This window comes from Carassius auratus, chromosome 45 (assembly GCF_003368295.1).
Source record: "Carassius auratus strain Wakin chromosome 45, ASM336829v1, whole genome shotgun sequence".
Lineage (NCBI taxonomy): Eukaryota > Metazoa > Chordata > Actinopteri > Cypriniformes > Cyprinidae > Carassius > Carassius auratus.
The window spans coordinates 1,537,788-1,561,075 of record NC_039287.1 but is presented as its reverse complement, the minus strand read 5'-3'; the positions used below and the strand labels follow the sequence as shown (position 1 = coordinate 1,561,075).

The 23,288-nt window shown below is 37.6% G+C and overlaps 1 protein-coding gene across 8 annotated transcripts in view; it reads right to left on the bottom strand.

Moving 5' to 3' along the window:
- LOC113062840 (protein enabled homolog) overlaps window positions 1-23,288 on the bottom strand; it is an 86,586-nt gene that overhangs the window by 38,914 nt on the left and 24,384 nt on the right. For 6 of the 8 annotated variants that reach the window (XM_026232858.1, XM_026232859.1, XM_026232860.1 and 3 more), the window contains exons 1-3: window positions 19,000-19,159; window positions 5,608-5,773; window positions 1,291-1,468 (exon numbers count right to left, since the gene is read on the bottom strand). In XM_026232858.1, coding sequence (XP_026088643.1) covers window positions 1,291-1,468; window positions 5,608-5,773; window positions 19,000-19,088 — 433 coding nt within the window. In that variant the 5' untranslated portion in view covers window positions 19,089-19,159. Of the gene's footprint in view, window positions 1-1,290; window positions 1,469-5,607; window positions 5,774-18,999; window positions 19,160-23,288 lie in introns of those variants that run through there. The other 2 variants (XM_026232864.1, XM_026232863.1) reach the window with 1 other exon arrangement.

Genomic DNA, 23,288 nt, shown 5'->3' with positions numbered 1-23,288 from the left:
AATTGATACAAACAATCCTTTCAAAGGCTAACTTGCCTCAAACACACATTGTGGGGTTAACAGAATGACCTTACTATTGTGATACACTGTAGAAGAGAGAACAGCTCAATATGCAACAGTTCAGGACTCTGGGATCAGCCATATCTCAAGGAGACAAGCAGAGTCCGGTCCACAAAACAAAGTATCATCTGTTTCTAATTGAGAAAACAAGCTCAGCAATGAACTGCCCCTGACACACTGAGAACACTGAGCTCAGTGTGGGGAATGACCTCCCGCTGTGACCGTGCAAGAGTCTCAGACAGCAGAGGAAAAAAGGCCGAAAGCGACGTGTCAGCGCACACAAGCACACGCAACCACTGCAGACAAATGGATTTCATGCAGACTGTTATACACAAGCCGAGGCACCTCCTAAACCCAATCAGAGGTAACCCAGACTCTCACTCACATAAACAACATGAATAACAAAAACAAAACCCCTGTGAGCAGGCCCCGTTTGCTAAAGTAAAATTTGTTGAGCACAACAGGCTGAGTCTGGCTCCAAGTGTGACCTCACTAACTGGGCAGAGAACAGAACTCAGTCAGGTTCTGCAGAGCTCACCAGTGAAGTACCATTTACTAATTAGATGGTTTTTAATACATTTAAATTGTGTCTGACACAGAATAAAAACACAAAGTGTAGATTTTGCAATGTGCAGCATCAGCGATCTTACAGTAAAGCAATAAGCCATGTGCATTGCAGTATTTTTACCAGGACTTACGGGCTGTTGTTACTGTGGTGCAAAATCACTGATGCACATCCTGGAACTTTTCAAGTGGTGAGAATAGTAATATGATAGCTAATATGATCATTAATAACAGTAATATGACACCAAAATACTACTACTACAATAATTATTATAATAATTATTTTATTTACTTTAATACATTATTTATTTGAATACATTAAAATGGTTAAACAAATATATTGACAATAAAAATAATAATAATGTTGCAGTTTTATTTTTTTAATTAATTATTTATCTGAACATCATTCAACCAAGATTCATTATTATAAAAACAACAACAATAATAATAATAATAATTATTATTATTATTAATATTATTATTATTGATTGTTATATTACAAAAACTTCCTAAAAGAGTTCCAAAATGATTCTTCGTATGATTCTTCAGAAGTATCCTGACTATCACTATTGGAGTGCCATGTGAAAGTGCTGAAACACAGAACCCAGTTCACACAATTCACACGTCATTAAGCTCTGCACGCTGGTGTGAAAACAGCATTCCCACCTGCATCCTGAGAGTTCAGCACCTCCAGGGCGTGCATCATGGCACTGGCAAATACATTGGCATCCTCTTTGCTGCCAAAGTTAAGGCCGTACACCTGCCTTGCATCTCGCCACTGGTGAAACGTTAGTGTGGCCTGGTTGTATTTCAGCCCCTTGGGAATGGCACAGTTTATTACCACCTGTTGACAGATAAGAACAGCATATTAATATTCAAATCAATACCTGAAAATCATATATTTTACAAAAGGCTGTAAAGCACTACATATCCCCATTCAAGACAAAACGGAGTAGTCCATAAAACTCTACAACGGTCTCGGGGGAACAATGTGACATTGCATATACAAATTGCTGCAGCTTCCATGTGAAGCATTAAAAGAAGCCTCATCTGTGCTGAAGAAAATAAAACCCATGTTTAGTATGGGCAACATATTCCACTCTTTGCAAAAACATATGCACAGCCACGTTTTTCCTCATGAGACCTAACCGATAAAACTCAAGGCTTCAAAATTTTAAAGTAAAAAATGTCTTACTAAACCACCTCTCCAAACAAAGGAGAAACATCTGCATTACTAAAAGATGACAGATAATGCTGCATTTCAGAGACAAAGACTTGCTCCCTTAAAGATTCACAAGGACGAACTAGAAACTGAAATATTCTACTTGCAGCACCTCTATTCTTGCAGATAAAGTAAATGCATTTCTTCAGAACTTGCACAAAGTTTTCTAAAGCCATCCCGGCACCAGACAGGTGTCACAGCAATCATACTACTCTGTTAATGTGGTAATCTCTTATGAAAACACTTGACTGGCTCCCTAAACTCTCCAAATATAATGTCCTCAGCAAGGTGACTCTTTCTCTATAGCTTCGGTGTAAACTGGCTGTTTTCCCAGTCATTTCATTCTCTCATCCATTGACATCAATGTAATTACCATGAGAAGTGCAACTAATTAGCAAGCTTTATAAAAGGAGATCTGAACTGTCAGCCATCCTGTCACAACTTACAAGTGGAGAAACCTTCTCAGTTTTCTCAACACATTAATGAGATTCAGCAGCAAGAATTAAGAACTGGGGCATGGCCCTGTATAAGGACTTTTCTCGACTAGTTTCCAGTGTTTTAGCCGTACAGGCCTTAAGTGGTGGCAACTTCTGCTAAATACAGTAAAAATTTTAAATCACCTATACTGTACATATATGTTAGGCGCAATTTTTTCTTCATATTAATTTGAATATATACAGGAAACATATATATTTTTTCCTCCACTCCAACCACTTACATAGAATATAACACAAGCAGTCATTACTGGAACAGCTTTTTATAGAGTGTTGTTCTTGTAAATGTGTGTCTATTAATTTACAATTACTGGCTCCCTTGCAAGAATAGATCTAAAGACATTATTCAGTTATATATAGATGACAAGGCTATCCTGGCAGGTCAAACGTAAAAGGTGTGTTGACATTTTCTGTGCAGCTCTTTATTCTTTTCTCATTTCCGATATTAAACCGCCGTGAATGGCTCGTCAACAAATGCCAGTAAGTTTCCTGAAGTAATCTGATATGCCCCATCTTCAGATATCACAGTGATGACTGTGCCGGTTGTGAATTATTAACATAACCAGGACTAAAAAGGCCTAGGTGCTTCAGAAGCAGAAATAGGCACACATTTCCACAAAACACAGAAAACCATAAAATCACAATGAGTCATGTACAGTGTCACCACCCCCTCAGAATTCTGCCATTTGTGCAGCAGGACGCAACAACCACGGTCAGTGCTGAATAAAGGTTACCTTTAAGTGCACATTACCATGCACTTCACTAAAAGTGTAGAAAAATGTCCTCACCTAAACAATGGAAGACGGAACGGTTTCTTTAACGGTTCATTTCTTCACAGGAAATGAACAGATAAAAAAAGAAGCAGGCCAGACGCTAATTAAATACATGTGCAATATACAGCCTGAAGTGAATTACGTGACGTGGAACATTCTAAATTTAGCACACAAAAGTGAGTTTCTATGCCTCTGAACAGAAAAGCAAAAACTCTTTTCAAATAGGTTTCCCCGTCAAATCACTTCTTAAATACAAATGACATGCATGTCCTAAAGTTTTTTGGTGGGATAGAAATATTAAAAAACACCTTTTAATGATCCTAGAAACAGCATTTACACTCTTAAAATTAAATGAAACGGATACAAGTGCTAGACACTCTTAATTTTAAAAAGGTGTTTCAACACAGTGTCAATTCAGCTGAACACTGAACATTCGACTCCAGCACAGCCTTGACTGAGTAACCTTCACAGAGAGATTGATTGGCTGCCTATTAACATGGATACAATGGACTTGGTTATATCAGGATACAGCATACAAATAAGTCCTTGATGATGATCAGGAAATATAACACAGACTTCGCAAGGATGGAACAGCAGCAACTGTACAAAGCTTGAAAATGAAAGCATAATCAAAAGTACAAAACATAATGAAAAAATGGTTTCATAAGCATGCACTGTTACTCGTTTCAGTGCAAAGAGGTTGATGCACAGAACTTTGACACATTATAGGGGGGAAAAATTTAAAAAAGGATGTCCACTTTAAAGAATATATATACAAGTTAAGCTGTATTGACAGCATCAGTGGCATGGTAAAAAAACATGGCAAAGAAACGCATGATCAGTAGAAGTCTATATTTGCTATGTACGCAAAAAACTAACTAAAAAAAACATCAGAAATCGGTCACATAAATACACCTGTCACAGAAAAGTTATTCTATTAATTTCCACCAGACTTCATATTCATGTATCTATTCATAATATAATTACTTGCCAAATGGTTGGCATAAACAAAATCGTCAAGAAGCCTTCAACATTAAAAGGAGGCTCCTGTTTTACAGTTTAGGGGCAGTTAATTAAGTCTCTCCCACCACATATGGGAGTTCACAAAAATACACCAAAAAAATGAGGAAAGGTTGCTGAAGCTGCGCATAGCTCTCACGTGTGTGCATGCACATTTGGCAGAATCTCTAAAGTAGATGTTTCATTCAAGATAATGTTAATAGGATTCAAATGGGACCAGGGTAACAATTATAATCTCCGCAAATGTCTTGAACATTGACAGTAGTCAGTAGTTTCTTTATCATTCCACATTTAGATTCACAAAAGAAAGAAATTCATAATGGTTTAGACCATTGTCATGCTGAGTATATGATGACAATTTTTTGTGTGTGAACCATTTCTTGAAACCCCACAATGCATTAGCATTTCTCATGAGATGTTATTCTCTTTAAAGCACGCTGTGCTGATCTGTGAGCCTCTCAAACCTCCCATGTTCTGTGTCATGGGTCATCAAAGCACTCTCTGCAGGAGAAGCCGACGAGGCCAAGCAGACTGCCTTCAGTTAAACCCACTGGGTGTGGACTGCCTTTACAACACTCATATCAGACTAGATTCTAAAAGACGTTATCACAACAGCCCATATCTGTGACAATATTCACTATAATATTACATACCTTACTGTTTTTTTTTAGAAGCTATCCTTTTTAAAAACTACAATAAAAAGCAGAAGATCCATACTGCTTCCTAAAAGCTTAAAAGTGATTTAAAATAAAATCATTTAGTATAAATTAATTCAGAAATAATTGAGCTAATAAATGAAAAAAACACTTTTAAAAATGTTTTTTAAATAATGCCACAGTTTGCATAAATATTTGAGTTATGCAACTTCTAATGAAATAGTGTTTAAATACACTACATTGAATACGATGAACTCAATTTGTAGCATAAACAATTTTCAAGTGATTACTCAAAAAAAGTGAGAGGTTCCAAAAAACTAGAAGAAAAGAAGTCTTATCTATGTCATTTCAAATTAACAGCAAACACAACATAATGCAAAAAAAAAAAAAACTGCATAAAAAAAACTGCAGAAATTTTAATTATTAAGCATGTGAAGTTAATAAAGTACATTTTACTTGTCAGTGAAGATATTATAGTGTTAGCACAGTCATTCCTCATATGGTCAAAGAAGCGTAATTTAATTTAAGTTACTACAAATGTTTTTAACTAATTAATTAATGCAGGAAATTTGTTTATATTATACACAATATTACATTAATGTCATGATCAATATTATTATTTCAAAAGAACTTTAAAAACAATGTTGGGAAATTTCTAATAGGTAATAGGTGACATGAATTTATTTTTTGGAGTGTAAAACTAAGTACAAATATCGACCTCTTTTCAAATGACCAGCATGGAAACTTAATTAAAGAATTTATTTGTCCATCCATCATGCTAATTAAAAGCTTCCAACTACAGCTCCCCTTTCGCTTACCTGGTGGTCCTGAATTTTACGGCCCACTACTCTGAAGGCGTTGTTGCCAGTGTGATGATAGATGTGGACTCGACTAAAGCCTGTGGATCCACCAGCCGGAACCCACTTCTTATTGGCGTCATCATATACCATGACAGCAGCCCGCGCCTGACAGATACTCTGCTCACTGAAAAGGAAGAAGAGAGAGACATATGAATGATTGGATGGTGCAAAACAAATCTGCCTTGAATAGTCTTCAATGGTTCAAAAGCACTCATTCAATAAAATTCAAAATTCAATAAAGTAATTAAAAAAATTATAATTTGATGCCCTCCCGCTGTCTCTGGTCTAAAATAAATAAGGCAATAAATATGGAAATCAGAGCCTTATATTCAATGAGAAGACATTGCAAGTAAATCATTGTAGTAGACAACTCTTCTTTCAATCACAGAAAGCTTTAAAGCATAGAGAAGTAACCATCTGTCATGTGATCCTGGACTGGCTCTCAAATGCAGTACACCTTTATAGGTCACGCTTTCATTAAGCAGTCACCCATTAAATGTAAACACTGGAAATCAATCTCCCCGGTCTCTCTGCTCACTTTGCACTATAGAGCAACTCTTCCTTGCATTTAACACTAAATAATTTACAATGACTTCCAACTTCCCACTGCGAGCCACTAAAAGGTGCTGCTAACACGCACTTACTTTGTCATGTGATCACATGGAAGCAACACTTTTAACACAGACGTGAAAAGGCGAGAGAGAGTGGAAAAAGTGCTCCGACCTTGTGAAAATATATTTCTGGCTGTGCATATCTCCCTCCTTTAGAAACACTGACAAATATTATTATGGCAGTATATCATTCAATAAATCTGTTCCCATTTGTAATGAATCTGTGTCCCTTCTTTGTTTGCGCAACGGAAAACATGTCTAAATTGCTAGATTGTTTATGACCAGCTGCATTTTGTTAGTTGCTTGGTTTCTTTGCATCAGATAACAACAGTTCTTGGTTGACACACTGTAAAACTAGCACCAATACTCTGATGTCCTTACTATTTGATTTACACTAATATAAATTCTCACAAAAAAATGATGCAACTTAATATTCACATACAAAAAAAAAGAAAGACTTCAAGATCAGATGCAACACGGCTAACAGCATTTAGTTAATCAGGTAAAATTAACAATCATGACAAAGCACTTCAGAATATATACATTGACAAACTGTCCAGTGTTTTGTTTTCCTTTCCCCTGAAATCAATCTGAGAACTGAGATGAATTCAGGGGATCACGGGCCCGGCAGATAAAGGCTAATCTAACAGGATTGTCTGCAGAGACCAGTCCCTGCACTTTAATTAATAAACAGGGGTGCAGGAGTGAGCCGAGAGGGCTCTCCGGTGCTCTCTGTCATATTACAGAGTAATAGATGGCAAACAGTCAGAGAGCTAATGGTTTACACAGGACAACTGGCCAAGGGGAGAGAGCCATGACACATCCAAAACAAAAACCCCATTCTTTCAACAAATCTATGACTCAAATAGGAAATACTGAAATCCCCAAACAGTTTTTGCAAAGAAACAAAAAGAACAACGTTTTAAACAATTACTAAACAAAATCAAAACAAATTATCCAAAAAAATAACTCTCTCTCTCTCCCCCTCTCTCTCTCTCTCCATATTATATATATATAGATCACTGATATATATATAGATGACTGCCATAGATCACTGACAAGCTACGCAATATCGCAGATGAATCGCCTTCGATAATGAACATTATATTGCATAGCTTGTCAATGATCTACGGCTCTGTCAATTAAATGCTGCTCCATTTGAAAGCAGGTGATGGTGATTTAGTGCTAATCACGGAACCAGATTAACTGACTAAATGTGCATGATCATATCGTTAGATATATCGCCCAGCCCTAATCCAGAGGTGCAAATAAATTCCAAGGACAGAGGGAGATTAGCACAAGTGATCATGAAAGGAAAACTTCCTTTCATAATAATGTAATAATGTGCATACCCAAATTATGACAGCTATTTAGGGAACATGTTAAAATAAAAAGCTCATAAAAAGCTTTGCTGGAATTGGATGCAAATAATAAAGCAGTTTAAGCGTGTGTGTGTGTGTGTGTGTGTGTGTGAGAGAGAGAGAGAGAGATTATCAATTGCGTCAAGTACAAGACATTTAATCTTTTTCAAACCTTTTATTATTTGTCTTTCTTCAAAGATTAAGTGAACAATTGTAATTAATCATTATATTAGTGTTAATTGGCAAATACTTGACTGAATCTCTGTTGCATGTCAAGTGTTTGACATTTGGATCAAAGATGACTCAAAAAAACTGTTTGGTTAATGTTTAAACAAATTAATTTGACTGTAAATTTGACAAAGTGTGATCATAAACTCCTCTGATTAAAAAAAAAAAACTATAAAAAAAAAACATCCAAAGCACTGTAGCAATGCAATCAGGAAACATTTTCATTCCCTCATCATTTTAACATCTCAATAGCTAAAAAATGACATCAGAAAGCTTCGTGCTGAGGCTGCAGAGACGCGGGAGCAACCGCTGCCTGCAAAATGCTCTGGGGAAGAGCATGGTAAACTAAGATCTGATTATGCAACCCAGCGCCCACAACATCAGGAGAAATAATCATCAACCTTCTCCACAGCTCAAAGTAACATCCTCGATGACAGCTCCATTGTCTCTGGCCATGTAACACACTCATTCACAAATAAACTACACAAGTTAAGATGAAGGGATGCTTGTTGCAGCATGCGTGATAATGGCACTGCATATATAAACATGGATGCCATTTCTGCATGCTGACAACAGGCCAAGGATGCTGCTGCCAAAATAAATTACGCAACATTGTGAATATCATAATTTTATTATTGTTTTTTATTCAGCCGTTTAAGAAAGGTTTACAGAAAGACTGTTGGAAGACCATTTCAGGTGAAGCTCATCAAGAGAAAGCCAAGAGTGTGCAAAGCAGTAATCAAAGCAAAAGGTGGCTACTTTGAAGAACCTAGGATATTACATATTTTCAGTTGTTTCACACTTTTTTGTTATGTATAGAATTCCACATGTGTTAATTCATAGTTTTGAAGCCTTCGGTGTGAATCTACAAGTTTCATAGTCATGAAAATAAAGCAAACTCTTTGAATGAGAAGGTGTGTCCAAACTTTTGGTCTGTACTTTTTTTTTCTTTTTTATCATCCATTTAGGGAAATTTAACTTATGCATTAACATTCAATATAATAGGATGCTTGTGAATTATACATGGATCTTAACATTTGTGTTGGCATATAATGAACTAGCCCAGAAGGTTTGACATAAATCATGCATGTCACGAAGGCCAACTGCGCCATGTTCACACTTTAACACTTCGTTTGTTTACACGGCTCAAATGGTCTAACATTATAACTCAACAAGCTGCCATCTCGAAGCCATATCAAAAATCCACTGACACTCTAACAAACACAAGAAATCAAACTTCCTCACAAGTCAAGCGGACCCACTGGCCTCAGATCCAGAGATCTACAGCAATCCTGCTTAGAGGCCAAGGGATTTCTGAGGTACTGTTGCGATCTTGTGCAAAGCAAATAAAAGAGAGAGGCAAAGTCTTAGTCATGTTTGCCACCTTAATATTACAGTATCACTACATAATCCTACATTGTGTTTCACACAATGAAGGAAAACTGATAAAGATCTTAAAGGACAAAGCATCATAGATCATGCGGTACATCTTCAAGGTTGAATTGCTGGGAAATGTGCCCTCTAAACTTACATAGACAATGCTGCAAAAGCCCACAAACAAGGGATACAATTTAGCCTTCTTTGAAATCATGTTTGCCAAGTTAGTGAAGAGCACATTCATTTGGGTCAATGAGTCAATTCAGTGAGTAACAAAGGTATTTTCATGGTGTTTGAGTGAGACTAGAAATGCAAGAGAAATACTGGACCATCATTGGGGTAGGGGGACAACTGAGAAAGTCCCAGGCCCTGTAATAAAAAAGCCCATTTAATACAATATATGGTATGAAGTACTCACTGGACCTGGGCAAGTAGTTAGATTCACAAATAAAGGACTCTATCGAACTGATTCTTTTTAGTGAATCAGAAATTAATAAAAAAGAAAATCACTTCAACACTGGGGGGGGGGGCTAAATTAAAATAAGAACTAAATGTCTCCATTTGGGCGGTTCTACAAATCCCTAAGAGAGCCACAGACTCCTAAAATAACACTTCTGCTGCGCGTTACCTACTCAGCTAGCCACAGGTGCGTGAGAAAGAGCAGACAGGAGCTATTTTAAACCCTACTCCTGTAACAGAGATGGCTCAGGCTGACTGCTCACAGGGAGCTCGAGGGTCCACGGCATGGTGTAGGCGTTGCAGGGAGCTCGAAATAGGCTCCGACTCCCACTGAGAGATGTATACTGTCTCACAGCCACAAGGTGAAATTAGCATACAGTGACAAATAACTGAATCCCTGAACAGTCTACAAAATGAGATCACGATGAACCTGGCAAGATGTGACCAAAAAATACATACATATACAAAGATATATACCATACACTACCATTCAAAACGTTGGGGTCGTTAAGATTTTTTAAGTGTTTCTGAAATAATTCTCTTATGCATATCAACTTCAAGGCTGCATTTATTTGATGAAAAATACAGTAAAACTAAATTTGTGAAATATTATTATTATTATTCAATTTTAATGCATTTTAAAATGTCATTTATTCAAAAACAGCTCTGTTCACAGTGACCAATTTCGGTGCATGTATCTTTAAATGATAATCAGCTACTGCTAATCTCATCCCTCTCTCGCTTTTTTTTGTGCATTCAGTACCATAAAAAGAGTGTCTCTGATTTCAGACTTTTGTTCACTTTTACATTAAACTACAACACACCTGCACTGCTCACAAGACACTACTGTTGCCACAGCTGTTGAAATCGCAAACAATGTACAACTGGCTGAGGGTGGAAATATGCTAATACTGGACAGTCAGTCAGTGGCAGTCACCGGACAGTCAGTCAGAGCCTGAGCAGTATGACATCATACTGCTCAAATAATCAAAACGGCTTGATAATTGAGACCGATTAGGTTTTTGGGAGGTTTAAAAAAAAGAAAAAGAAAATAGGAGTGAATGGATTTTTATCATTGTAGGGTGGTTGTGTCCAAACACTGCTGGGTCACATTTATACACTGTAAAACCGAACAGTGAAATTAATCAAATGAAATTAGTTAATTGCACTCAAATAATAACGAAAGTTCATTGGACTTAATTTAAATAAGTTCTGTTAACTCAAAAATTTGTTGTAGTGAGGTGAACTTAAAATGATTGTGTTTTCTAGTTCCCAGCATGCTCTGCATCAGAAAACAAGGAAAATACATTTAGAAATTAAGTGTTATTTTGTGTGTTTTTACACAAGATTAACATAGAGAGACATAAGTTAATACATAAATGTTGTGTTATATTAGATTTTACAAAGGTTTATGTTATGTTGGATTTGTAGTGTTACCGTTGTGGTGAAGAGTAGAGCCTGTGGTTAGACTGAGGATGGACAGCAAAAGCCTTATTTTGAGTGTATTTCCCACATTATAGGAGTTGAAAAATAGATAAAATTATGAGTGAATTACTCCCTAATTATTATAAATCCATTTTTTTCAAAATATTTTTTGAGTTCTGTGAACTTATCAGGGTTTACAGTGCATGTAAAAACAATGTAAAAGTAAATTTTGCATCCAATGTCCCATTTCACACAATTTTGAACAATACTGTATGCATAAAGGCACCAAAAAGCACAGTTAAAGTGTTAGTTCGCCCAAATAGCCAAATTATGTTTTTAGTAGAGCTCTCAGTCCCTCCATTGAAACTGTGTGTACGGTATATTGTCCATGTCCAGAAAGGTAAGAAGTAGTCCATGTGACATCAGAGGGTCAGTTAGAATATTTTGAAGCATCGAAAATACATTTTGCTCCAAAAGTGTGAAGAGAGAACTGAAGATGAACACCGAGCCGAAACCGATAACGTTCATGACTCGTTCTCGAATTACTGGTCAACCTGTATTTGATGTATAACTGAATTAAAGTTCTAGAACATCTCTTGAGAGGAGATAACCTGTTTTTGAAATAGTCATCTGTAGGGCTGCACGTTCTCAAGTTTTTCATTAACCGTTAACCGAGGCCCTTAGCGGTTAATACTCGGTTAACCATAGTGTGCCATAGTAACCATAACCATAGTAATTTCCGGACATTGGCCGAAAAAAAAAAGGAATGTCCGACAAAATTTAATCTCTCCGGTCAAATTGTCCTATTAAAACTGCCTAATAATGCCGCCCATTAACACAATCTGAATTTGAGAATAAGCCTAAAATGTATAAGGCAAAAGGTAACAAGCAGACTCCGCGGCCGCCTCGCTAAGGCTATGACTATGTTTGACACGTACAATATTTGAAAATCGATAATTATTTATTTATTTATTTAAATTACATTTATATCTGAATTTATGTCAACCTATAGACTTTCAAATATCAAAATGTCATGAATTAATATGTATTTGTGTACAAAATGACATATAAACATATTTTCCTATTATACTTTGCCTGGAAACGCTTCCAACAAGGCGTCGGTTCTATTTCTAGCATGCACGCGTCGAGCCGCGCCTGAGCCGCGCGTCTCACGCAGGCAGTCGGCAAGCTCTTACCTGTTAACATGGGAACCGAATTAAAAACAGACACGCCACGCAGCTGAGATGCTTTCGCAACGCATTCAGTGTGTCCTGACTGGCCTAATGATGCCCGGGTGTTGGCTGTTGAGATTACAACAACGAGGTTGTACTTGAAGTATATCTAAGCACTGTATTGCAATACTTGCATTTTGCCCCGTCAATCGTATTAGCCCGCTTCATATTAGAAAAATGACTTCTTCTTGTGGACATTACAAATGTCTGGGAGCGCTCTGGCGGTCTCTGGTGGTGCAAAAATGTATTACAACTAAATTCAATGCACGCCATTGACGTCACTTAACTGAGCAAAATGTTTCACTCGGTTACACAATTTTTAACGGTTAATCGGTTAACCGGTTAACCATGGACACCCCTAGTCATCTGCCACCTTCATGGTGATTTTTTTGGCAGTGAGAAGTGTATAGAAAAACACTGCATGAATATTCTTCAAAACTGTCATTGAGTTGCATGGGTTTAAAACAACAATTATGTAATTGATGACAGAATTTTACTTTTTTAGCTGAACCAGATTCCTTTAATGAGAAAAATAAGCAAACACTATTGCGGAGTAGTCAGGCTAGCTGAGAAATTCTGAATATTATTCTTCCTGTATGACTGTTTAGGAGGCGTTTGGAAGGGCAGGATGTCGATCTCACTATATGAAGTGTCATGTCAACTGATTCAGCACTTGTATCCGTTTTCCTGTGCATTTCATTTCCTCCATTTTGAGGAGGATATTTCATTATGTATTCCACAGAACTATCTGTGATACAATATTCATGCAAATTCAAAAGATTTCAGACTTTGTAGTGATCATGCACTAATGTCGAAAGAGACATCCTCATAAGTCACAATCTCTCATTAGGTTTTTTTTTCTGTTGGTCTTTTTATAGACTGAGGAATTAAAGCCATGACCTAAGTAACGCTGTGTGAATGGCTGGGTTTTATGTGTAGCTCTGTATGAGAAAGGGGAAAAAAATAACAGAGCCATTCAGGCTTCTTTTTCGCTTTGCCTTTTGTTTTGCTGCATAACACAAGCTATGAGCGCATGGATCAGCACTAAATACAGTAAACGGGTCTATCCCGAGACTATCCCAAAAATGCAAAATGGATATAAATACTCTCAACCCGGTGTTCACCGTTCACCTTGGCATCCTTACTATGATCCTTTACAGCTAACGACAGCAACTGCTTCCTTCCACCGTCGAGATGGAGAGTCCCTGAGCTGCCAACACCTCACCTCCTCCACAAAAACTGCAAAAACTGGCTTAAAAATACACTCCACTCACAAACCATGAGTCACGCAGAACACCCATTTCGGTGGATGCCAGTGTAGATTCATTCATGCCATGCTTTGCAGGACAATGGGAGACATCATCACTGTATAAACAGCTCTGGTGACATCCTCTGCATGGGCAGCTATTTGTGAGAAGAGTCTGCTTTTAAGCCACTGGCAAGGGGACAAGAACACACTTAAAAGGGACAGAAACCAATGCGAGCAGAGTGCTAATACCGTTTTAATTCACAGATCCTTGACTACGGACACAAAATGAGCATTATGTAAGATGAAAAATAAAAGTCAGCACCAGCAGATACAAAAATGTGCCAAATATTTCTATATTTATTATATATATATATATATATATATATATATATATATATATATATATATATATATGACCACGATGGTTTTGATTAGCTTTAATCACTTTGAAAAGGAAGGTACCATTAAGGGCAACATGTTCAGAACAAATCTGTCATAAATGTTTCATAAAATTACCAAGAGAACATGACTGTAAAAGAATATGCCATGTTTCAGCATGTCGTTATGGAAAGAATGAGTCCACAAAGTTATATCTTCATGACTAGCATAGTCAAGTTCACTTTTGCAGCCACTCAGACTGAGCTCTCACTTATTTGCCGTGTTTCACTGCAGGATTATGAACATTGTGCGTAATTCTACACATTCCCACAAATTTCATAATTATAAAGCAGGAAATTCCCGCAAACATTTATGCACTAAAGCTGGTTGAATTCAAACAGATTATCAGAACAGGATCAGTCATTTGAAAACTTTGTGTGATACGGAATTTCTCAGTGTGATTGATTGGGATTGAGTGATACCTCGTCTTCTCCCACTCTCTCAAAATGTACAAATAGCCTCACATCCATGATATCCACATTGAGTTTGCTCTGCAAGCGAGCTGCATGACTCAGTACAAGACTAGGGCATGTTTCGGATAGTTCAAAATTTTAAGTCTCAATTTAAACTATTTTCAAGCTATTTTAACACAAAGCACTCGCACACTGAGACGTTCTTCTAGGTTAGATTTGTGCTGAGAATATAGTGATTATGTGTAATAAATTCTAATTGGAAATGTTGTTAGGTTATATGTCATCCTGTTTCACAAGCATCACTAAATTGTGACATTTCCTCCACTCCAAGAGACATTGAGTATGTTTGCATGGACATCTGTAATCTAAGTAAGCTAAAGACAATATTATGATTAAATTGTTTACACGAGTTGCTTTTAGAATATTCCTTTCAACGTTCCCATGCAACGCCATCTGACATTCTCTCCAGAATTTTATGTATCAATGGTATCATATACAGTTTAGGGTGTTTCATTTTTAATTTTAAGAAAGCTTCAAGAGCAGTTAAAGGGGTCCTATTATGCTTTTTTAAAAAGTCTTGATTTAGTTTTGGAGATGTACTACAAAACGCTCTCATGCTTGGTGGTTCGAAAAACGCAATTTTTTCACATAATTAACATTTTTACAATACCCTTTTCCCCAGCCTGGCACAAACGGCTTGATTAGTTCCAGGTTTGATAAAGGCCCGCCTTCCAAAAAACTAAATGTGTTATGATTGGTTAGCGGTCCCAGTGCATTGCGCGAACATCTTAGACAGTGTTTTGGTATTGCCCCAACCCTTGCCACAGTAGCAAGTTCCGTCTGCTCCAGTATAGTTAAGCATGGCATCAATATTAGCACATCAATTTGAGCCTGATTCAGATCCGAGAATGCTGAACAAGATAATTGTGCAGAACCTTTACTCACACAGATATTGCAAGACAGAGTATATTGCAAGACATAGCTTTTTGGGGTTTTTTTTTTTCTGTGATTAGCGGTAAATGTCCATCACCTGCTTTCAGACAGAGCCGTAGTTCGCTACGCAATATCTCGTTCATAATAGCAGATGAATCGCATGCGATTATGAACGCGATATTGCGTAGCTTGTCAACGCTAATCACAGAACCGGCTTTACTAACAAGACACGCATGACAATCACACGCGATTAATCGTGCAGCCCTATTTTTTGTGCTAAATCATGTTTTAGATACGATGTCAACAACTGCTAAAAAACAACTTCATTTACTATGTACACATAAGTGCAAGGGTTAGATTACATCGCAGAAACGGCATAAAACTTATAATTTAAAACATAAATAACACCCACAACAACAAAGCAGCATATTTACAGGCTGTGATGCAGATACAGCAGATTGTCCCGACAAAGTGGGAACTGCTCCATCTTTCAGCAAAAAGCTTTTTGGCGAAACCAGCACTGTACTCCCTCATGTTGTGGAAGCTGTCCTCAGTATAATGTGCATCACATTCAAATTTCCATAAGCAGGATTTATTCTTATGATATTCCAATGGTCCGCTTTGCGACATCACATACCACGGATAACAATGCGGTAGTCCAAACGAGCCGTTCATTGTAGTTCTTGAAAAACCTTAAAAATGATGAATCTCCCTTTGGAGTTGACTTTGAGTTTTCTAACTTTGTAGACCTTTTTAAAAGGCCAAAAAATACATACTTCTCACTGACTAAAATTCAAAAATGGTTAAAAAGCATAATAGGACACTTTTAACAATGGATAAAAATATGCCTTCTTGCTTGAATCCATGCTCTTTTGTTAGTGTGTATCCCGTCAGAAAATGCGGTGAAAAATCCTACAGGACAGTATTAGTGTGATTAAGGTTCCACACCAGTCTTTCGGATGAGAATTTAAACCGAGGTCCTGACTCTATGTGGTCATTAAAAATCCCAGTACAAAAATCCCCTACAAAGAGTAGAGGTGTAACCCTGGCATTCTAGCCAAATTTGCCCATTGGCCTCTGACCATCATGGCTTCCTAACCATCCCCATACATTGATTTGCCTTATCACTCTGTCTCCTCTCCACCAATGAGCTTGTGTGGTGGGCGATCTGGTGCAATATGGCTGCTGTCGCATCATCCAGGTAGATGCTCCACACTGGTGGTTATTGAAGCGATTTACTTCTCAGACTTCAACTCTACATCTCAACTTCTCAGAATGCTGCAAGCGCACCACAGGTCATGTGACAAGAACCAATCATCCTTTCTATAACACTGAAAGCTCAGCCAAGATAGAGGAACAGCTGATCATCGTTGTACAGGGATAGACATTTTTAAGTAAATGTAGTGTAAATTTAGCAGAGCTACTGTAAGCAATTTTCAGTGCTGGACATCCATTTATCCTTTGCTGATACTTCCGCGTCGTCATGGAGAGCGCAAGTCATGGTTACTTAGCAACAGCAGACACAGCGGGAGCGCAAGTACCGAGCGTTTTGGAAAGAAGGAGAAAGCAGCGCTGCTAGCGTTTCCACGCATTTTAGGCGCGACATGTGAACAGCTCCTAAGGTAATCAAAAATCTGTTTACATTGGAGATTCTTAATCAGAGTATGGTCTTAATCTTGTTAATATACAATTATTGTTGTACATGTAAACATACTCAAACACTTTTCAACAATTAAAAAGGTAGACACGTTTTAAGTCAGAGAATGTTGACCTGACACCGAAACTCTTCAAAGAAAGGGCTGTTCTACCCAATATCTACTCTAGCACAAATCTATTCCTTTTTCCTTCAGGCATCCTTGTTTGACTGGCCACTAAAGAACATCAGCAAAATACTGCTATCCTAAATACATTTTCACTTTGACAGCTGCCATCTGTCATCTTTATCTAAGCAGTGTGTCGGGTATAATCCACACAGTTTGACATGTAGGACATTCAAGATGTTCATGGTTGTGTAGTAAAGCCAGATGGATGGCTTTACAAAGTCTAAGAAATATTAGATTTTTTTTAAATCATAATACATTTTTACTCTAAATAGGTTTCCAATTAAAATTTTAACTCAAGCTGACAATAATTACTGTGACCTTAGACAGCATCTTGGAAACCACAACTTCAACCACACAAAACCCCTGTCATTAAACCACTGAATAGTTTGATATGCCAAGCTAACATTGCCCTCTGAAACCATGTTCCATCCTTTCTAGATATGAATGGAAAGTGCACAATAATATTCTATTTAAATATATAAATACACACACACACACTTGTCTTTTTGATTGCATTTAAAGTGGACTGAAGTGTTGCCAACACAAACATTTGCATTCCCACCTCGTAAAAATATTGTGTTATTTAATATTTAAATACTTTTTTACTACTGAGTTGGGAATGCTAGATAACTTTTTTTTGGCAACACTTCGCTTTAAATGCAAATAATAATAATAATAATAATAATAATAATGTGTGCATATTAAGTATATACATTTCAGAAATGTATTTAAATATATGTTTAAAATAGTTATTACTATTTTAAAAAATTATCATAAATACATAAATGTCTAAAAATACATATACAGAAACTAAAAACATACACGTTTTGCATGCATTTAAAGTGGAGTGAATGTTTCCAAAGCAATAGTGTTAACCACAAAAAAAAAAATCTTAAGAATGAGCAGCCCTGACTCAAAACCGGATCGGCATGGCAGGTGTTACTCAGCACAGTAATGCAAAACATCAACATCTGCTAAACAACGAATTTCAAAGAATCTTTTCATTCTAGAGAAAACTACCACCAACACCTCACCACAGTACAAACCTGGTTTTCGGAGAGCCTCAGGTCATTCTGGTGTTTACATAATACATAAGGCAATTCAATTTTAACAAAGTACCAGGTGAGTGTTGACAGTGACATGTTTTCCCCCGACTGAGCTGCTATTCACACCCGAAGAACACAGTGACTTCTCACACCAATCCTTTTGCATGTATGGAGGTTCCCCCTTGAGAACATCATAAGTGATACTTGTTAGACATGACAGTGAATGGCAGCATGGTCTATTAAACACACCATTCATAGCAGCTAAATAGGGAAACACCTTTCCTCCAAAGACTTTTAAGCACTTATTGAAAGAGAGAAACCCAATTTAATTTGGCTGAGAACCCTTATCAGTAAAACGAGGACAAAAACGAACTTTAATACGGTCTGTAGGGCAATATTTGTGTTATGGGATAAACTAGCCATCAATGTTTGATGAGTGATTTTGCAGAGCGCAAATGTTGGTAGCCTGCCACCGGTTTTATAGGCCAATTTGTGAATCTCCCATCCATTCCACAGGGAGCTATTAGAGCTAATCTTACCGAAAACATTTTCCACCAAACTTCCTAAAGCAGCTCACATTCTCCATAATTACAATAGAGCATTGCTTTATTAAACCCCACAAACCCAAACAACCAACGATGAAGCAGAAATGAAACCGACGAGAACCTAAACAATGCATTTCAACAATATATTGAAGGATGCAACAGTTGCTCGTATCAGGAAAATAAATCCATGAAGCCTGTGTGCGTACATACCGGTGGACTTCCATTTTTGAAGACAGGGTGCATCTTTCATTCAGTATGAAGCCGGACACCTTGCATTGTGCTGCAGACTGGAGCTGCATGGCTTCCCCCGGCTCCGACGCTGCGGATTCGATCCTGATCACACTCGCATATTCATCGCGTTCCTCCTATCCTGAATACATTGGTGATTCATTATTTTGAGACGGGCGCAAGTCAGCGATGTTTCTCCATGCTGCTTGCATACACAATCCCGTTTTTCACAGTGCTGGATGGTAACCTGGCAACAAGCATTTGAGCGCTCACAGTTGTTAAAGGAGATCACGTTTGGGAAGATGAAATTGCTACGCTGTGTTAATACTGCTCAACTGAGCAGGCTTTTTCTCGCCCTGTCTCTCTCTCTTTCTCTCTCTCTCTCCCCCTCGTTCTGGTCTTTCCTACCCCCCACCCTCCTCTCTTTATTCTGTGCTGCTCCATTTCAATAGGATGATAAGCTAAATATTTAATGATTGAGAATAGATTGGAGGCAATCCAAAAGAAGAAAACACCTTATGTGACCTCTCAGGTCACAAACGTACTTTAAGTACTTATGTAAAATGTGAGCGCTTGGATGGCAACAGACCTCAGTACTGAAGGAGGCACTGGAGTTACCTTCAGATGTTGTGCAATTAAACCAGATGTGTTCGAATTCTAATTCTAAAGTAGGCTAAGTTGTAATACTGAGTTATCTTTGAACACGTAAGATTATTTTCTAAGCGCCTAGGGCTGGATGATATGCCTGAAAATATTATGTTATTTCACTTCAATACCAATTACAATATTTCATTCTAGGAAATGTACTGCACATTGTTAGGCCTCACGAATAACTACTAAATAACTACTAATTAAGTGCTAAATAATAAAGCAGCCTTTTAATTTACAGTGCCATGAAATAAGTTTTATTTTTACTTTTGTTAGACAACACCCAAAACTGAGCTTGTGTAGTTAGAAAGAAGTCCCATGACTTGAATGGATCTTGTTTTGGGGCTTTAGACACTCAGTAGAGAAAGACAGTATCATTACAAAAAATGTACCATGCTATCAAACATTTATATATTATGACTTTAAATTGAAACAATTTTTGTGAGGTAGCGGACCTTTAAAAACTAGGGAATGATTTGACCAGAACATTGACTACAGCTTAGTTTCAGCTGCTCAAGGCAATGAGCAATGAAGACAAATCAATTAAAATGATAAACATATATTATTGCAGAATTCCTGAACAGTAAAATAAAACTGGTGAAACGTGACAGATGCACTCTGAGATCATGTGGTTTGGTGTATGGCACAGACCTGTGGTTTGCGATTGTCTGGCCTGTCTCCACAGGAACAGATGGGTGTGAGTGACGGGCCAGGTGTAGAATAAGGGCCTGGTCATTTTTGAGGGTTGGGCTGACTGCACAGATGCCTGATCATAATGCACGGTCACACTCCAAGCGTCCAGCCTGTAAACTCTGCAATTAATCACTCAGGCGCTGACGCCAGGACAGAGCCGGTCAAGGACCCACCCAAATCAATCATCACTGACGGGACGAGTGGACAGCAAGATTAAGTGATGTGACTTTGGTGCTTCTCAGCAGGGCTGTCAATATATATAGCTTTCAGCAGCCAATACCAATTATAAGTATTCTGATAATTTGTATTAAAGTTACTTTTGTATGTATTACTATTATTAATGATAGTAATAGTAGTAGTAGTAGTAGTAGTAGTAGTATGACTATTATTAAATTAGTACTATATACTACAATATTTGCATCTGTGTTAAAATATTATAATGTTAATAAATAATTATATAAATACTAACAAATTAAACAATTCAATCAAATGACATTTACACGTAAGGAGGACTGTTATATCTTTACTTCCCAACTGCTCAACCACATATAGAGTATATTTTGTATATACAATACAAAATTATTATATGCTGTATACTGCCTCAATACCATGAAAGCAGTTCTTGAAAGCAGGTAATGCTCACTCTCATTTTGCATTTCATTGATGGCATTGCATTTCAACATTTTCAGACCAATGAATGTAATTCACTCAAGCAAACGTGCACGTCAAGCATACTCACAACAGACTCTCACGTTTAGAGAGAAGCGCAATTATGCAGGAATCAATTAGCTACTTTGGCTCTGAGAGCAGTAGGCCAACATGCTATCAATTACAACAGCTAACGTAGACCTTTGGAGTCTCACGTAGACAGCAATTGGCGTGCCACATCCCAGATTTGTCAGGCACTGAGAGAGCCACCTGGAAGCACCAGGTTCCCGCGAGTGGGTGGTGTAGTCAGGTCAGGCTGAGAGTGTGAAACCTTGAGCCCGGCATTGGTGGAACACATGGTGCATGGGAGGATGCATGCAACACCTCTGCTTATAAACCTCATGTCCGCAGGAGGCCTGGCACTGCCGTTTCAAGCTTTATGCATTTGCAGGCGGTGGCGAAAACAGTCATAGAACCAAGTCTGGGCTTATCCCTTTCCGAAAAATACTTTGACACTATATGAGTGTCCTCTTTTCTCCATAGAAAGTCACAGTGGTTAATCAGATAAGCACATAGATAATCTTCACTACCTGCATCACTGAACTTGTGACACAAACACAACAGAACTGCTAGATTTAAATCAGCACAGTCAGCAAAGGATCGAACGCAACAGTTTTTAACGAGTGCGCCCTGTTTTAAAAACAAAAAATGGTTTTGTTGTCTCTGTTGAGGAATTACAGAAGTTCCTCTAATTGCTAGCCGACCAGTGGATCCAGTGAGAGCTTGATGGGGCAATGTGGAATAAAAACTTTTTTCAGGCGTCGTGGCAGTAGAGGTGGCACAACTATAATGATATTGTAACAAAGTTAAAAACGTTTGTGAGTCGGAAAGGAGGAGGCAGGAAAAGGCAGACATTTAAATGAAACTTTAATAAAAAATAAATAAACAGCGCGACAGCCCCTCGCACAAACCAAAACACGAAATAAAACCCAGGCCTGGTCCTCCCTCGTCCTTCAATGTCGTTGCTCCTTTTATCCTTCCGGAGCTCCTCCGCGGGACTCAATACTGGTGAGTGGGGCAGGTGTCGCTCATTCTCATTGACTCCACCAGCCTCGCTCCATTCCCATGGCTCTCGGCCCCACCGACACATGAATAATCCCGCCTACTCTAAAGCAATACGAAACTGGAGTGGAAACGCTAGCCGAGCCGTGCCGAGACGAGTCATACCATGGAGTGGAAAAGTGCCATAAGTTTTCTTTATTACTTAAAGATGGACACATAAAATAAGGCTCCAAAATAATAGTGTGTTGGTTTATAATATAATAGTGACATACAAATAGGTGAATTTTGTAAAAAATACTGTGTTTTTTACACGCGAAACATGAACACATGTTATATTGCACACTGTAAACACAATCAAAGCTTCAAAAAAAGCCCGAAAAACGGGACCAAATCAATAGTTTTTATAGCAATTCATACTGTGTCAATAAAAAAATATAGAAATTATTAGTTAAATAATAATAATAATTAAAAACATTGGAAATCTGGACAGAGTAAAAATGTATTTAAAAAATCTAATATAACAAATATAAAAAATGCACTGGGTATTAATGTAGTAATTAAAAATAAATATTAGAATCAATACATTTTTAAAACTGTGCAAACTACTTTTTTAACGGTGATCCAAATCTTTAGCTGCTCAAATCTGAAATGCAAAACCATGTGAATGCCTAAACATATGCAAGCACTCTATCCTGCCCCTAGCAACAACCTGCCAGGATGCAGCTATATTCTAATACATGTGACAGCAGAGATAGACAGACTGACTGACTGCTAGGGTCTGGCTCCAAGCAGGACATCAAAGAGCACTCAAACCATCTCAATGTCACATGAAAAAATCTTTACGCAATGCTACAATAGGCATGAAGCATTCATTTAATCTTGCAGCTTATTCATGGTTTTGATGATTGCTTTACACAATACTTTTTTTGAATTTGAGTTATAACTTGAATTCCTATGAAGTCAATTCAACAGTATTTCCCCCTAGCAGTAGAAAGGCCATGAATCATCTCAAGTAGTGAGGATAGGACTCATCCAGCCTTAGACTAAACGGAGCTCAGAATAGTGCTGACAGCAGAGCTCTCACACTAACACTTATAGGTAAAAGCTTACTAAAGGTTAAGAGCTCACCAACAGATTACCATATATGATCACTACTAAACAGCTTGATAAAAAGTCAAGATGTCATACTGATTCATCATTACGTTGTGCATACTTTCACT